An 18,345-nucleotide genomic window follows, 5' to 3' on the forward strand; every position below is an offset into this window, starting at 1 on the left:
GAAAATGGATTGAGCAAGTGTATTTTATTTGTTGGCTAGGAGGAAGAAATAATGTTAACCTGACATAAGCATCTGTACAAGTATTAGAGCTTTTTAGCAAAAAAAAAAAAAAAAAAAAAAAAGAATAGAGTTAATTCTACTTTAAACAATTGTTTGTCCCAACCTTCAAAATTCAGTGTAACCTTTCACACTTAAAATAATATATGCAGGTATGTTTTTATATTCTTTTATAAGAAATAGGAAGTTGTAAAACACAGTTTTAACAATAGTGAGAAACACTGAATTTTTTACAACTTTTCCAAGGCTTTTACTTCTGCTTAGCTTGTCATGTAATGTGAGCATCAAGTATGGCCAAAGTAAAAAATCAGTGAAGCAAAATGACAGGTGTTGCTTTTCATGAAGGTCAGAATAATACTTACTTACTTTTTCTCTTTTATGCAACATAGATGGCAAGAGAATATACTGGGCTGGCAGTGTGAGAGAAGATGACAAGTATTTCACATGAAAATGGGAAATGTGAGAGAGAAAAAGAGGTTGCAGTTTCAAAAAAGTGAAAATCAAAGGACAAAGCAAATAGGGATGGGAAAAGAAGTTACTCAAGAACAAAAAAGAAAGCAAGAATTTGAAAGAACATTAGGTAGATTTTTTTTGCTAATTTAATCATAGCTTTGTTTGCTGTCTTGACTCAAACTCTTCACATTTATGCCAGCAATATGTAGTACAAGGGAAAAAACCACTCTGGAATGGGAGACATGACTGAAAATAAAGAAAAGGGTGTGGAAGCCAGAACACACCACATTTAGGGCACAGAATGTAATTTAATTTATGTTCCAGAAACACATACGTATTTCCATAACAGATGGTTTTGGGTATCTAACTTTGGGTGAAAGGGATGAGATGGCTGGTTATTTTGAGCACTTGTTATATTGCTATTACTAGATAATGACCCTGGATTATGTAGTTAAATATTAGAGTTGCTATGGTTGCTAGCTGTATTTTATATTCTTAGCACTGGATGGTTATCTCTTTTTCCTCCCCCAGACAATTCTAATATAACTCTACAGAAAATATCATTTGATTACCACCTGGTTTAGGATCACTCGTTTTCTTGGCCATGGATGTGATTTCCTTCTTTTACCCATTAGAATAGACATAGAATCATGGAATCGTTAAGATTGGAAAAGACCTTTAGGATTATCAAGTTCAGCCACCAACCCAGCACCACCTCCATGTTCACCATTAAACTGTGTCCTCGAGTGCCATCTCCACATGTTTTTTTAACACCTCCAGGGATGGTGACTCAACCACTTCCCTGGGCAGCCCATCCCACTGCTTGACAAACTGTTCAATTAAAAAGTTTTTGCTGATATCTAATCTGAACCTCCCCTTGGCACAACTTTAGGCCATTTCTTCTCACCCTGTCCTGTGTTCCCGGGGAACAGAGCCCAACCCCAGCCTGGCTTTACCCTCCTGTTAGGGAGTTGTGGAGAGTGGAAAGGTCTCCCATGAGCCTCCTTTTCTCCAGACTGAGCCTCCCCAGCTCCTTCAGCTGCTGTGGTGCTCCAGACCCTTCCCCAGCTCTGTTCCCTTATCTGGACATGCTCCAGCCCCTCAATGTCTCTCTGGTAGTGAGAGGCCCAAAACTGGACTCAGGACTGAAGGTGTGGCTCAACAGTGCCCAGTACAGGGGAACAGTCACTGCCCTGGTCCTGCTGGACATGCTATTGATGATAAAATCCAGGATGCCGGTGGCCCTCTTGGCAAATGACATGCTGTGGAGATATCTGCTTAATTTTGTGTCATATGTTTTAGCTTGCTCTCATGACCTTAGGACTGTTTCTCTTTAGTCCAGAGGCTTTCTCCAGGTACACTGTTTCTTGAGTGTCTTCCCCAACACTGTGACAAGTAGTTTTCAGACTTCCAGTTACTTCAGAAAAAGTTGGGTGTAAACCTTAAAGGCAACGTTTTAGCTCAACAATTTTCCCATTCTAGATCTGTTTTTTCATCATCTCACATGTGTGCAAAATGTGTTACTTGCCAAATACTAGAAATTAAATTACAGCTTTTCTAATACAAAGAGAGACCTCCTCTTCTAGAGGAAGTGTCCTTGCCTTTGAAAGTTCTTTCCAACTCAAACTATTCTGTCATTTTATGACCTTTTATGTGTTGACATCTGAGACACATTTTCATTTACATTAAAGCAGACTTTAATATCTTTAATGCTGTTGTTTTAAAATTAATTAGTAGACTTTGAACATACAAGGATGGTCTCCTCAGACAGCAGTTACCCTACAGCGTCCTATAATTCCTCATGGTGGGAAAGCCATGCCGAATGTGGGAAAAGAAAATGACCTTATGGCCACCAGTACATACCAGTTGTTGGAGAAGATACTGTACTGCCACAGATACATGATCCTGAATACTTTGTTCACAATGGGGGAAAGGCAAATCTGATTATTCGTATTTTGGAAACTGTTTTCCTTGTGTCCAGTCCATTTCTAAATAGAGTTATCTCCAGGCAGATTTATCTGCTTAGTATGTCACTTTTCTTTGTATTTATTGCTTGTGAATTTGAGTGTTGAGGAGCTCTGTTCTCTGCATGTTTAGTCATTAAGGCCAGAACAAGAGAAATAATTTCCCTAAGACCAAGTTGTGTTTTTCTCCTGTTTGTGGTTTATTGGCTTACAATGAAAATCACTTGTTGCCTCCCAAACCCCTCCCCAAAAAAGAACTCTTCAAGTGCAGCTTACAGATTGTCTCAAAGCTTTGAGTACCTCAGCACTAGTTTAGAAAATACCCTATCAATACTGTTAATATTTAAACCTGGGGTAACCATTAACAAAAAACACAGATTAGACAGTGCTACATCTATTTATTAAGCATCCACAATGAAGTCTAGATGGTGCAAGAGCTTAGTAGGGTGTTCTTTAACCTCTGAAAGCTAAGTTCAAATCTTGGATTAGATCAGATGTAAATGTTAGTTACTGTCCTCATCCTTTTGTGAGCTCCGTAAACTACACCATTCATAACATTTAGCAATTCCCTGGTACTCTAATTTTAGATCTGTGGCAGGCTGACAGTATTAGCCTGAAACATCACCGTATCCTGTAAACCAGTGTTGATACTGATGGGAAGGAGCTAAGTAGGTTCTGCTGACTCAGAAGTGGGCAATTTTACTACCTCAGTGCAAGGAAACTACTTTCTGTGAGGGAGGTCCAAGAGTGTGGACTACAGCAATGAGTATATTTTGATTTTAATGCATTTATAGCTTGTTTGATAGCAAAGTTAAATCCTGGGGAGCGGGGAGGGAAGTTATCTGTGCTGCTTGAATATTACTGGAGAGTGGCAAGAAAGCCATGTCTGCAGAGAATGCCATCAAATCAGGACTGACCTGCATTACTAGAGCTGTCTGAGTTTGCATTTTGTCTGTGCCTCTCCTGGCTCAAGTCCATGATAGTCAGCACCATTCTTTTTCAAGTACTGAAAGTTCCCACAGAAAAGGTTTGCCTGCTTTTAAGATGCTGATTGCCTAGTACTGTGTTCACTGCGTCTCTCTTTTAAGAAGCTCAGGAGTGTAAGAAAAGTAAAGAAGAATGATTCTGAATTCATTTGGACACTTCCGATTTAACAGTCTGTAATTTGAAAGAGCTTAATTTAGCCCTTCAGTCCAACATTGCATCAGAGAATAATTGCAAAGAAATATTGCAGCAGTTCTCATTTGGTCTCCAGGGATAAAAGTCTTCCAGAGGAAGTCCAGGGACTAGAAAAAAACCAAACCAAACCAAAAACCAAAACCAACCAGCAAGCAAAATCCAACCCCCCCCTCCCCAACAACAACAACAAAAACCCCAGAAAACCCCCAACCAACCAATTAAACAAAACACCACCCCACAAAAACAGGCATCTGGAGTTGTAAAACCTCCTTGGCCTTGAATCTCTTTCACACATGAAATCACTCCTCCTTGGCCTCTGGCCCGTGAGTAGGGGCTGTCTAGCAAGATTGTCTTGACTTCTTTGAAAAGTGGTTGATCTAGAATGGCCCAACCACAGAGAAATGAACATGTTAGTGGCTTGCTCTGTTTAAAACTTGTACAGCCATATTGTATTAAATGTAAACAGAATTCTACTGAGCAAAAATATCATCTTGATGTTTCCTCTCAAAGGCCTGATTGAATGCACCTGTCACCTGGTGAAAGCAAAACGAAGAGGCTTTGCTGCAACATAGCTGCTCTGCATTACCTCAGCAGTATAAAACAAAGATATCATATAGGAGGATGCCTATATGCTGCCTCTTTGGCTGATTTAAAAATTCTGTAACAGCTGCTAACTCTTCTCTCTCTCTCTTTTTTTTTTCTTTTTTTTTTTTTTTTTTCTTTTCTTTGCTTTTCTATCTATGGGAAGCACAGCTGGTAGAAATGGCTGTACCAAGGGTCTCTTCTAACTTGTGACTCTTTGAACTGCAGTAACTGTGACTGTAAACAGTGAACTAAACCACGGGCAAACTCTGCTATCACTGAAAGCTGCAGTAAAGACAGAGGAAGGTTAAAATGATCCTAAAAGAAGGCCACACAGAAGTGTTTTTCAAAAGCCAGATTTATAGTTTTCCTGCTCTAAGTGGTAGCTTTCCAGTTACAAGTAACATAAGTGATCAGCAAACACAGAAATGTTATCTTTTTTTGAATACTTTGACCTGTGGGAATAGAATTCCCGATCTGTAGGAATTTCCTGTCTGAAAGCACTGGTCTAGTCTGACAAGTGGGCTTCTTTAAGGGCTGCAGTGAAATCTGTCCACTATGAAGGCATTTATAACTTCCCGCTCATGATCTACAAGCATTGTTTTGACATGACTGAGAAAGAAAGTCACAGGGCTGTGAACAGTTAAAAGATTAACTAATCTCTGAGACAGAATGATCAAAAGAACCTTTCAGAAGAGACTTCCTGTAATGGGTAAATTTTTGACTGAAAGGGAAGAAGAAACCCAGAGGCCAGGCTAGCCTGGTGGGTGACTAAGGGGAGAGCAGTTAGATACTCTGTGAGTTACTCATGCCTTCAGTGTGTTTTAAGACCTCTTTTAACTTAACTTGTGCTGAGGTAATTTCAGTTGATACTGAACAGGAAACTCCAGTTCCTGGCCAGCTTTGGGAATACAGGGCACTGTGTGACTCCATCCAGAAGTCACAGTTTAAATCCTCTAGTGTCTGTACTTAAGAGGACCAGGAGGGGTCAAGTTTGCAGCTATATCGCTCTTCCTCAGCAATAGGGCTAAGGTCTAAGCCTAAACACATTAGAGAAACAATAGATGTCGTTCGGATTCAGTGCCTACTACTTACTGGATTTTTTGTAGTAGAGAAAAGGAAACCAGGCACACTTCACAGAACTTATTGATAAATCTCATCAACCAAACAAAAACACCTTGCTCTCTTTCAATGATACCTCGTATCAAGAGAAAAAGAAATTTTTATTCTTCTGGCAAAGTATTAGCAAGTCATCTCCAGGAACTTGATTCTCCACCATGAACTGTGTGCTCAACTCTTACTGAATTTAGAGATCACAGAATCATACAATCAGTAGAGTAGTTTGGATTGGGAGGGACTTTAAAGCTCATCCGGTTTCATCCCCTGCCATGGGCAGGGACACATTACACTAGACCAGGCTGCTCCAAGCCCCATCCAACCTGACCCTGAACGCTTCCAGGGATGGGGCAGCCATCGGTTCTGGGAAGCCTGTGCTAGGGCCTCACCACCCTCTCAAAGAAGAATTTCTTCCCAATATCCCATTTCCTGCTCTCTTTCAGTTTAAAGCCATTCCCTTATCTTGTCACCTGTGTCAAGAGTCCCTCTCCAGCTCGGTTGGAGCCCCTTTTGCCACTGGCAGAGGTTCTAAGGTCTCCGCAAAGCCTTCTCTTCTGCTGAACAGTCCCAAATACAGACACATGAACACAGCATTTTTCAGGCTTGGTCACTGAACAGCAAACATATCCAAGATTTTGGAAGCTTAGTCCTTTAAAGGGAAAAAAACAGGAGTCTAAACAATTTTCTCGGTCCTTTTTTCACACAAGTTCAAGTAATAATACGTAAATTAACAACCCACAGCCCATCTTTGACTTAACACATGACAACAAAGTTTTGCCTACTGCCATTTTTAATATTTGCGGGTTTTTTTCATAATCATCAGAAAGGAGCTGATTGCCAGACTGGAACAAGTGGAAAAAGAAAGCATGGATGCTGCTCAGCTGGCTAAGGAGTATGCAGAACTGACAGAGGAGAACCGAACACTGAAGCTGGCCCAGACGCAGTGTGTGGAGCAACTGGAAAAGCTCAGGATACAGTACCAAAAAAGGCAGGGTTCTTCATAACTCCCAACTAGCTTATGTGAGGCAGTTCATACAGGATTGGTGCTGTGCTGGGAAGATATTTTAAAATAAAGATCTGTTTAATATGTTACAACAGTTTACTACAGAATACTACAGAGATACAGAGTGTGTAGAAGTCTTTATTTGATTTAATGCTTGCCGCCCAGTAGCTTAATGGAATGGATATTTCATCCATAATATAATGGATGTTTTATTTCAAGTAACGTAATTGAAGTTAATCTATCCCCATTATATGTTCTAGTGGATCAGGTTTCTTTTCTAAACATATTTCTTTCAATTTAAGAAGATATGGACACATTAGAAAATTATATAAATAGTCTCTGTGTTGAAATTTGGATCATAGGCATACGGCAGGGACAATGTTAATATATGGAATACATGTATGTTAATTTTAGTTTAGTGAATTCTTTTAAAATTATTTTCCTCATGCCTAAAGTGTTCGGAAGTTATCTTGAATCAGATCTCCTCACTAGTAAAAACTATACTTCATGTCAACTTCACACTGTTGTATAAAATCTGAAAAACTGCACATTAAATATTGAAGTAGCAAAATCTTTTTTTTATCAAACAAGTGCACTGCCAGTGCTAATTTGGAAGTTATAAAATTATAAGGAAACAGATGAGATCAAACTTTCCTTCAAGTGTAAAGATTACTTCAGTGTCTTTTTATTGTACTTTTTGACATGCAAGAAATGAAAAATTAATGTAAGAATCATGGTTTCATCATAGTTTCAACTATGATTATGTCAGTAAAATTATTGTGAGGATCTTTTGTTCTTATTTTCTGGTCTATTTTGAAACATAAGTGGCTATAAGTAGGGACCGGAGTTCTGTGATACACAAATAACTGGGAAGTAAAATGTCAGTTTTACGTGCTCTATTTATCCCTGTGTTTTCTTAGATAAACTTAAAAATCTTTGTTGTACTTCCATTTCTATTCATACAGCAGTTTTTTTCATTAAAAGCAGATGTAGAAAAGCCCTTTTATGTTCAGAATGTTCACAATTCATCTTGTATTTTAAACTCTGCTTGACAGATGCAGCTTGTTACATCTTCATGAGCTTGGAATTCAATTTAATGTGTTACTAGTACTGAAATGTGTCTTAGTAATTGAAAACAATGAACTTAAGATTTGCACCAGGACTTTAGCTTTGATTATTATCATTAATCTACCACGAAAATGGAATTCTGTGTTAATCAGAACAATTCCTGGCAGCAAAGGGGACAAAAAAAAAAAAGAATTACAAGCTGCCCGTAATTTTTCTGTGCTAATTGCCTACAGTATTCCTTGCAGCACAGGTGTGAAAACTGGCTCTGTGTTACTCCAAGCACCAGGCACTGCAGCAGGAGAGCATGAAGAGGTAGCAAGAGAGAACAACCTCGTTTCCATTTCTCCTCCTGAGCTGCCAGGACAGCCTCAGCATCCCCACCTGGCACTGCTTCCTGCTGTACCCAGGAAATCACCACTCTTGAGGCATGCACTTCCTGCCGGGATGCTCCCTGAGCAGTGTAACACTGTATTTATTCCTCTGGCATTATTATCTGAGGATCCAATTTTTACTGTACTTTGTGGAAGCTGAAGACGGAAAAAAATATATTTTAATAAAAGCCACTTGGAATATCAGGCCTGGAAGTGCTGGAAAAGCCTTGTTTGAGTTTTGCACTGATGAAAAACACAACTTGAAGAGAAATCAGAGCTTCGCTTTGAGCACAGAACACCACAGAAACTAGAATGTACTTCTTTTGCCTGTGTTTATGTGTTTTGAACAAGAGTCTCATTTTAAAATAGTTTGTCATTTTAGTCAAAGGTTTTTCCATCTAGTCTTGAGAACATCATCCAGTCAGATGATTTCAGTGAATTCACTGAAAGTACATAAAATTAGTTTATTGACGGACTGGCTTTGGATGCAAATGGATCAGAGAGCAGACCTTTATTTACAAACAACTGTGTTCACCTTGAAATTTTCTATTTAAACGCAGTCACTATGCTCTAGATATCAGAAAAATTACAGACCATATGCCGGGAGAAAAACCTGAGGGAGAGACACAGTCGGTTGGACAAGGAAAGCTGGACCTCATTTGTGACAATCATTGAAGTGCTGATTGTCCGGGAGTATGTTTTTCCTAACCTGTAAGTATTGACCAATATAGAAGAATTCAAGAAATATTTTGTAGATGTACAGACGCCAAATTTTTGGTGTGGTCCAGCATATCAGCCTGGATAAATATGAAATTTTTAACCATCCCAAACTACTTTAAGTCAATTATTTATATTCAACTTGGACTGTAGCTAAGTGCAATCAAATTTTCCTCCTGCTTTTAGTTATGGTGAAAGTAAAAAATAACAGCCTTGCATGAACATATTTGCCTGCATGCATGCTCTTGTGCCTGAGAGCAGGGACTCAGAGAAATTGTATCACAATACAAATGAATAAAAATGATATAGATGTATCAAGGAATAAAAATTAAAGTGTCTCTTGACAACTATTTTTAAAAGAAAAAGTATTGGGGGAAGTGGCATTCAAAGGCAGGAAAGTAGGGAAATGGAATTTTCCAAAAATATTCATAGGCAAGTTAAATTAAAATGTAGCATAATCACCATAATGCAGAAAATCATCCAGGTGTTGAAAAGAGTAAAGGTAGATGGAACCACCTTCTGAGAGGTAGCAGCTGTATCTATCATCCATCTCTTGATTTGTTTATCAAGAGCATAATAGCGAGAAATATTTTCACATTCACTAAGTCCCCAATTTTTGCATGCTGTGTTTTTCTCTAGATACAGTGGAGTTCTGCTGACTAAATAGCTGAAATTAAACTTTTTAATAAAGCATTTGTCATACTGATTCTGTATTTTCCATGTAGACAATATGGTTTGTGTCCTGGTTGAAGTGGTCTGCATGCTAGATCCTGTTGTATGTATCACACTATAAAAACAAGTTTTTATACAATTATTTCAAAGATGGTTTTACATTGTATTTCACCCAAGAACTTAGAAGGCAGTTTTTGAAATCAAGTACCAATGAAAGGTTCAATTTTATAACGTGACGACAACCTGTGAGAATTGCAGTTGTATTACAGACAAAGTGTATTTCTTACTGTTATCTAGATTATTCAGGTTAGCAAAAGTAAGCATGCCTCTACCCTGGTAAATGCATTTGCTTCAAACCACTTAAGGCACAGTGAAGTACATGGGTTTAAAATAAAAACAAGACCTGTGCCTTTCATTTTCTGTTATTGCTAACTAACTTTCTTCCACCGTAAAGAATGCTGAACAAATTTAAGGCTTCCAGTTAGCAAGAATATGACTCATGCGGACTTGAAACAGCCAGAGCCAAGGGTGACTTGACACTTGGAAAGTCTGGAAAAGCTGTGAGTTTGAGTTCGGTGCCTTTTTCTAAAAAATGTTTCCCTTTCCAGGATTACCTCTATTCTTTCTGGTTTTGTGAATTAATGACCTTTGGAAGTGTGTCACCTTCCACCAGAGGTGAAAGGCCTTTATTGCCTTCTAGGCTTTTGTCAAATCACATGCTGTTAACAATGGGGACAGGTGGGACAGAAGAGGTGTTCTCAGCCTTCCTTTAGGTTGTGTGGTTGGGGAGCTCTGCCATGTGACCCTTTGCTGCTTAATCTCCAGTCACAGGACTGCTTGCAGAAATGAGCTAGTCACAGTAATAATCATGAAGCCACTTAGTGTTTTTCCCTATCTAAAATTCTTTTCTTGATCAATGCACAAAGGGGAAGTGTCAAAAGGAACAGGGGTCACTTGTCTGGAGGAGTCTTGCCTTTCTTTCTGTGGGGGGTACAAGATGTGCAATAGTGGAAGAATAGGGCTGCAGGGAAAGGAAGTTTGGTCCAGGCAGTGATGTAACAGGAAGAACACTGGCCCTGTCCAGCAGTATTTTGAGGAGAGTTGACAAAACCTGGGTGCTGCCATGACTTTTCTCTCCCATCCTCATACTTCCACAGTCATACCTGTGCACCCACATCTCTGAGGGTCTTCTCCCTCCAGGTTTAATATTGTGGCATGCACATAAGGTGATACATATCTTTGGAAAACCCACGCTGAAACTATTAACTGTCTTCTTGACAGGCCTGGAAGGTGTACAGCAATAAAAGACTAAGGCTGAATGAGTACCAAAAAGCTGGGCCCTGTTGTCCATCTTGATGTACTTCTCTGGGGCAAGACCAGACACTGACTGCATGACTGCACCACAGTGCACATTATGGAGGAAGGGGAGGTAGCAAAGCGGTGCTGGAGGGACAGCCTCAACCTCCCCATTTCCTTCACTGAGTTCCTTGGGTTTGCAATGGGAGTTATCAAGGTGGCCTTTCAGATGTACACCAAAACTGTGAGGCTGACACTTGAAATTCAAAGTAGATTATTTTATGAGAATGAAAAATCTACCTTGCTTCGGACAGTGCCGGTCACCTCTAGGTTTTTCAGCGCTCCTAACAAGAAATGTCGTGTGTTACTCATACCCGTATGAATGAAAAATTACAACCACTCACAAATCACTGTTATCCTCAACCCAGGCTTCCTCCACTGCGTGGTTTATTCTGTAGAAAACACAAGATTTAGCATATGAGTCACTCTGCTTTTCTACACACCAATTACCAGTTCCCCCTTCTAAACCTCAGTTCCTTTAATCCCCCTGACCACAATCCATCCCCACTGAGTAAGCAGCATCAGCCTAGAGCTCAGATCCAGTTGTCTGATGATCTTATGACATGGTCTGATGATCACCATGTGCTCAAGGTGGTTTCCAAATGCTACGAATGCCGTTTTGTGGTTCAGCGCCGGAATGCGGCAGCAAGGAATTCTACCAGCCTGCAGGTGCCTGCTGTGAGACATGCTTGGTTTCCTTGAACTGGTTAGAAAATATGAGTGTAGGTGGTTTGTGGATTTAGTTATTTGGCTGAATCTTATACTAAATTTTAATACAGGAATTAGGGAAATGAAATGAGGATGTGTGTGCTGATGTAACAAATGTGCAGCCAGATGCCAAACTGTGCTTTGGATGCTTAGAATGAGTTAAGTGATACGAGAAGTGTAAGTGATGGAAAGGAAGTAGGTACAGCTAGGAAGAGGAACTGGTGAGAGAGCTCTTGCCTTAACTGCTTGCTTTCTGGCTGCTTATGGTTTGCACCAATAGAATGTTTAGGCTGTTGTCCTCAGCCCAACATAAGGAAGCTTTTGTTTGGATGTGTCACAACACTTTTCCAAGCCTAGTTTACACTAAAGTTTTAGACTGGAATATTTACTTCATTAAGGTTATGTTTTTGTCAGCTCTGTCTATAATTAAAAGTTATGACGTGATACAGATGTCAGAGCATTGCTGATGGTTCTTCTACAGAAAGAGGAATAACCAGTATCAGGATATGACTATTCTGTTAATTGTGGAATCATAGAAAATCTTGAGTTGGGAGGGTCCCATAAGGCTTATTGAGCCAACTTCTGTATTTGCATTATAGATAAATAAAACCTTGATAAATAGCCTATGTAGAGTAAAAACTGCAGAGCACTTCAGTACTAAAATAACTGCAACTCCACTAATGATCTTTTGCTGCTTTCAATGCACAAGTAGAGTTTGGTACTTTTATGAACTAGATCCCCAGTTTCCCACTTGGAGGAATAGCAGCAGTTTGATGTTCTGTGATTGAAAAACTTTCACCTCTGTCTTGTAACTTTCTCACAAGTGTATGACAAACCTCAGTGCACAGCCCAGATTGCCTTGTGGCCACAGACTTCTCCACAGCCATTTCATCACAGTGGTCCCCCTAGCTTGGGTCTTTGACTCTCACATTCCTCTGCTCTGTGTGGACAGCTGAAATAAGTCAACCACTCTGAACTTTTTAAAGCAACGAGAAGAAAATGCATCATTTAACATTACCTGCTAAGAACCTTGACTGTCTTGTGTTCAGACCCTTTTGTATTCCTGGTCTGCAAGTTCATCGATATATATGTTTACTGATAAGATGTCAGTACAAAAAATACCAATATTAATATTCATGGAAGACAGAGGCACATTCAGACATAATCCTATGAATGCTATTCTAAATAATATACTTATTCAGGGTGTTCCCTCCATGGCTGTGAAATAAAATACTTCTTCACATATGAAGAGGTATTTCCTGATGAAATTATCTGTGCCAAGAATGCAAACACTTCTTTTTGAAATAATTTCAAAAAAGGAGTATTCTTTCAAGCAAAAAACCCCAAACCACCCACATTACAGTTCCCAGCTAATATAAATTACATCCAGCTATGCACTGGCTGCTAAAATTGTCCTTAAATCTATTTATAACCCTTCAAGTAGCTCTCACTAATTTACTTTGGTGGAACAGGCCCTTACATTTGACTGAGCTCCCTCTGGTGGGTAATGGGACATGATTATTACAAAGCAGAGAGACATAAGAAAACATACAATTATGTTTGTCCAAGTGGAGTTTTACTAATTTGTTTATAGCAAATAATTTTATATAAGTAGGTAAAGGTCAGTGTACAAATTTATCACTGTCTGATCACACTGAAACTACCCAAAGAGTGATATCTAATATTTGTAAGATACTAGACATACTTCAATAGAGTGTAGTTAGCTGTAGTTTTCAACAACACCTAACACTGAACAGCACCTAACAGGAGCACCCAAGTTAAATGAGTTCTGGCATCCTACAAAAGCTGAGAGAGCTCATAATTAAAAATTATTACTGAAACTGAAAGAGGGTAGGTATAGGTTAGATATTCAGAAAAATATCTTCCTTGTGAGGGTTGTGAGGCCCTGGCACAAGCAGCCCAGGGAAGTTGTGGCTGCCCTATCCCTGGAAATGTGTCTGCTCCATCCCTGGAAATGTTCAAGGAAAGGTTAGACAGGGTTAGGAGAAACCAGGTCTAGTGGAAGGTGTCCCTGCCCATGGCAAGAGGAATGGAACTTGATGATCTTCAAGGTCCCTTCCAACTCAAACCATTCTATGATTCTATTATTCTATCAATTGTATAATAAAATCTGTTTTTTCAAAACTACTTTTGGAGTTCAGCTGGATTTATTGTTCAGTACAGAACAACTGACGAACGTGCCTTTTTTGGTGGTAAGTTTTAATATGCCTTTAATCTCATACACCTGGGTATTAATGAGTGACCCATTTCTAAAAGAAAGCACAAGTGTTCTCTTCCTATTTTTCTTTTTGTGTTTAGGTTAAGTAATCTGAATAGGGGAAGTGTCAAGCTTCAGAAGAGTGTCCTAATGCATCAGCAAGGTTCCAACCACAGTTTGAGTTTCAGCAACCCAAAGTGGTCGTGCTGGAATATTAGGACTGCTTTACCAGCAATGAATTTAGTGGCTCTTGCACATCCCAAGTCTATTTGTACAAACTTGTTTCTGGAAAATTTGGGTTCCTAGAACATGCTGAAAGGAAAAATAGCAGAAAAAGCATGCTACTAAGTTTGGTCTTCTACTTTAGCTGCTTCAGAATTCACATTCAATTAATAAAAAGAGATTTATGTTTTATCATTTGGCTGAAACATGGTAAGAGGTAAAATTCTAGTTATGCTATATTTAAAGATGAGACATGAAGGCAAAAGATAAGGAGGATTTTACCAAAGACACCATTTTTACTGGCAGTTTTTGAGACCTTTATATCTCCTGAGTATGACTGTATGTGCAGTGTTTTCACATATTCATGATATTCTTCTAATCCTGTATATTCTGTTCAAGGTAATTTCAGCTCAGTTTGATTGCCAGAGTAATCTACCACTACATTACTGACCAAAAGGAAATCATCACTGAATGTTTATAATGAGAAAGTGGCATTTAAAAGTGCTTCACATTGCTTTTGAAATGAAGGTGTCCAAGTCTAAACGAGCAAGACTTCCTGGTAAGAAATCAGCAACGGCATAAAGGCACGACATGGTAAACTGAATTTAGGCTCTGGTTCAAACAGCACTTATCATGGGGCACTGTGGCCACATCAAACAAATCTCTTGAACATATACCTAACTTGAAGCAATGAGTAGTTCCCACTGATTTGCCAATAGGACTATTCAAAGGAGGTTCATTCATGCACTGAAGTGTTTTGCTGGATTGAGACCAGAGACACCAGTGCCTCAGCTTGAATTTGACTGTTTTGTCATTCACTGGAATTTAATTACAAGCTTGGAGTTTTCAAACACTTCACTGCAACAGGGCCTTTCCATTGAGCTGTGTGCCAGGGGGCTATAAAGATCTTCACAGCATCTATCAGCAGGGAGGACCTTTGTGTGGTAAGGTATATACAAAACCATCTTGCTGCAGCACCGCGAGCTGGTCTAGATCCAGTTGCAGCTGCCACACAAGCCAGATGCTTGTAATGCAGAAGTGGTGAACAAAACATTCTCTTTGTCATTCCTGGTATGCACATTTGTTCCCACTCAAACAACTACAGCCATGCCAACCCATATGAAGTGACTCTATAGGGTCATTTTATGAAACTATGTGAGTTTAAAAAGAAAAAACCAAGCAAACACAGAAGAAAGATTAAGTATTTACAAAGCACTATAAAATACATTTAGAAATAGCTCTTAACTGGCAGACTAACAGCATAACCCTACTAAAATTTTTAGAAATGCTCCTCTTTTTAAAAAAAAAAAAAAAATTTGTTTGTTTGTTATGTTTTTGGGTTTTTTGTTTTGTTTTGGTTTTGGGTTTTTTTTTGTTTGGTTGGTTTTTTGTTTTTGGTTTGGTTTTTGGGTTTTTTTGGTTTTTGTTTTTGTTTTTGGTGGGTTTTTTGTTTTGTTTTGGTTTTTTGTTGGTTTTTTTGTTTTGTTTTGGTTTTGGTTCTTTTTTGGTTTTTTGGGAAAAATGTAGCAGAAATACTAGACTAGGACAAAAATGCAATGGGTGTCTGTCAGATAGGCCCCATTCCTCCTTTTCTCTCACTTCATATACCCCTCCCTGTTCTTCCAGCAAGAGGAGATCTCAGCTGCTTTAAAGATGACATAGAGAAATAAAGTGTTTCCCACACCGTGGTTGTGGCACCCTTTTGTTGGAGAAAGTATCTTCTGCTTTTGATGTAGGAACTGGGCAGAGGAGGAGTGCTTGAGTTTAGGTTGGGTCCTCTGCTCTCCACATAAATTGCTATTTGAATCTGGATGTGTGATAAGCAAATGAAATTTTCAGTTTGCATGTGGTAAGTAAAGACATAGAGCTAAAATATTTCCCAGCTGAATTTAATTTACTTGTAACCCAAGAACTTGGATACATTTGCAACAATTCAGCGCACAGATCTCTCTCCTCACAAATGCACACTTCACACAGGCATATGTGGCCACAGACAATTTTGCTTGTGATTTCATCTTACAGTTTGATTCTCCCATGCTGTCAATACCATTCCTCTGGTCTTTTCAAATTGTGAAGAAAGAATATATCAAGTTCAAACACAAAATAATCCAGTATCTAGACTTAGGAAGGAAGAAGACTGCTTTTAAATTTGACTTGAACCTGTTGCTAGTTTTCTGATTCGCTAATCAGAATCACCAATCAGTACTAATCAAAGCCAAAGCTTTGCCTTCTTTTTCCCTTCCCTTCCCTTCCCTTCCCTTCCCTTCCCTTCCCTTCCCTTCCCTTCCCTTCCCTTCCCTTCCCTTCCCTTCCCTTCCCTTCCCTTCCCTTCCCTTCCCTTCCCTTCCCTTCCCTTCCCTTCCCTTCCCTTCCCTTCCCTTCCCTTCCCTTCCCTTCCCTTCCCTTCCCTTCCCTTCCCCCTTTCTTTACTTTCTCTTTTCTTTTTTTCTTTTTTTTTTTTTTAACCTAGACAGAAGTATTAAAAGATACGCCTACAAAAGATAAGGAAATTTGAGTGCCTCTATAAGATGTCAGATAGTAGTGAGCTCAGGCCTATCATGACATGTACAACTGAACAAACAAAATTACTATTTCAGCGATTGGAGGTTTTTGTCTGATGATGCACTTTTCTGTTTCAAGAGAAGGATTTACTTAACATGTCTCCACTGCAAGCAGAGGATTTATGAAACACGTCATCTTCAGCTAGTCTCAGCCTTACTGATGCATAATTGAGGAGTTTTATTTAAAAACAAATAAATTGATATTTCCAGCCCTATTTAAATATTTATTAAACACATTTCTAAATACTGTTTTAGTTAAAAGAGTTAAAACCAGCTAAAGAGTTTACAGCCAGCTAAAGGATGAAGTTAAAAGAAGAGGAGTAGTCTACTGTGGGCTTGGATTTCTCACTGTGAAGTTTAAGTTCAGTTTTCAAAACTAAGTAGTATTTGTGTAAGCAGCGTGCAGAGTCTCTTCGGACTTCATTCTCAGGGACTGAGTATAGGGGTTTCTGAGTATCTTATTCTTCTGAAATAAACAAAAATTGACATGTTACCTGTAATAGATGCATTGTATAAATTCACGTATTAAAGTTGGATGTGAAAAGTTATACATTGAAATTAAAAACCTGGAGTCTTTGAGACAGTCCTAGGGTATCTTCAAAATTCCAAAGTCTTCTTCGGTTTAGAGGTGCCACCACAACATTTGCAACATAAACAGTGGAGATAACGTTAAGATGACCCATTAATCAAGGGGTGGGCCACATTTTTGCAGCTACTCAAGAATCTGATATTGATTGCGAAAACTAGTAGTTGACTTCAACAAGTGCCCTAAAAGAAGATTCAGTGACTCTGAACTTCTTTTCAATTCTTCAGGAACCCCTTTCAAAACATCCCTCGAGGTGTGAAGGTGTGAAGGACATTGAAGCAGTTGTGCTTTTTGCAAGCAGTCATGTTTTTTGCTTTTTGTCTCAGGGCAGAAAAACTGTATAAAGTTCCTGCCCTGGGACTCTGGATTTGTGGGCAATACCGGAGAGCACCCTTGTTGCTGCCTGATTGTCCACCCAGCATTTGATCGATGTTGTCCTGATTTATTGTGGTGTTTTGAAATTGATTTTTGAAATTGCTAAATAAATCTTTGGATTTTGCATTGGCTCATGATCATTTATAACATTACCCCATGCCAGACTTCACCTTTGAAAATTAAGACTGTATAAGGATCTCTGACATCTGACAAACTTGGACAACACAGAAAATGCCCCAGTGACTCGTGAGCAACTCAGATCACATATTATCTGGGGCTGATGCTACCCTGGGAATGGGGTCAAGAGCACACAGTAAAGGTTTGTTCAAACTTTAAGTGCCTGGCACAGAGGTCTTTTACTTCTGCATTGACTGTTTAGCGATGTAGGGGTCTAATCACTCACCAGCTGAATCTCCATGCTCTCTTTATTTGCTGTAAGGGTGGTGAGGCCCTGCCACAGGTTTCCTAGAGAAGATACCATTGCACCATCCCTGGAAGTGTTTAAGGCTAGGCTGGACAGGGCTTGGAGAAACCTGGTCTAGTGGAAGCTGTCCCTGCCCATGGAAGGGGCATTGGAACTCAATGATCCTTTAAGGTCCCTTCTAATCTTCTAATTCTATGGTTCCATGATTCACTTAAAACTTGGCTCTCTTCACTCAAGTGCCTTCTTGGACTGCTGTTAAGATTGAGACTCCTGGTATTCTGAGTCTGTTATGGTGGATATAAAAAGGATCTAAAAACTCAGGTTCTGAGTAGCATCAGCACCACATTGTTCTGGCTTTGCTTGAAAAAATCATCCCAGAAACCAGCTACTTATCAACAAACTACCAAGCACACAGAGGTGGATATGGCACAGGCTAAAACACAACACAGGGCAAGGAATTTCCAATACTTATCGTAAGTCTGTGAAGCTGCAGATACTGTTCTCTTGAAGTTGGGGGTCTCATGTAAATCCCCCCTGTGGGCCACACAAAACACAGCAGGTTTGTGTGGCCTCTTTTCCTTATGGAATCACCTCCAACTTTTGCAGGGCAAAGCAGAGCAAAGGGGCTGCTCCACAACTTGATCTGCTGATTCTGCCTGTTGCTCTTCATGTAACTGGCAAAAGTCATCAAAGTTTGTAGAAAATAGAAAATG

General features: G+C 39.4%; 1 protein-coding gene across 1 annotated transcript in view; it reads left to right on the top strand.

Moving 5' to 3' along the window:
* The window catches only part of MAP3K7CL (MAP3K7 C-terminal like), a 29,926-nt gene extending 20,695 nt beyond the window's left edge, over positions 1-9,231 (top strand). Inside the window, 1 exon segment of the mRNA XM_066177337.1 lies at positions 6,175-9,231. Coding sequence (XP_066033434.1) covers positions 6,175-6,355 — 181 coding nt within the window. The 3' untranslated portion in view covers positions 6,356-9,231.
* The last annotated feature ends 9,114 nt before the right edge of the window (positions 9,232-18,345 follow it).

This window comes from Chamaea fasciata, unplaced genomic scaffold (genome assembly GCF_029207755.1).
Source record: "Chamaea fasciata isolate MVZ Bird 193981 ecotype frontalis unplaced genomic scaffold, bChaFas1.0.hap1 SCAF_2, whole genome shotgun sequence".
In the NCBI taxonomy this organism is placed as follows: Eukaryota; Metazoa; Chordata; class Aves; order Passeriformes; family Sylviidae; genus Chamaea; species Chamaea fasciata.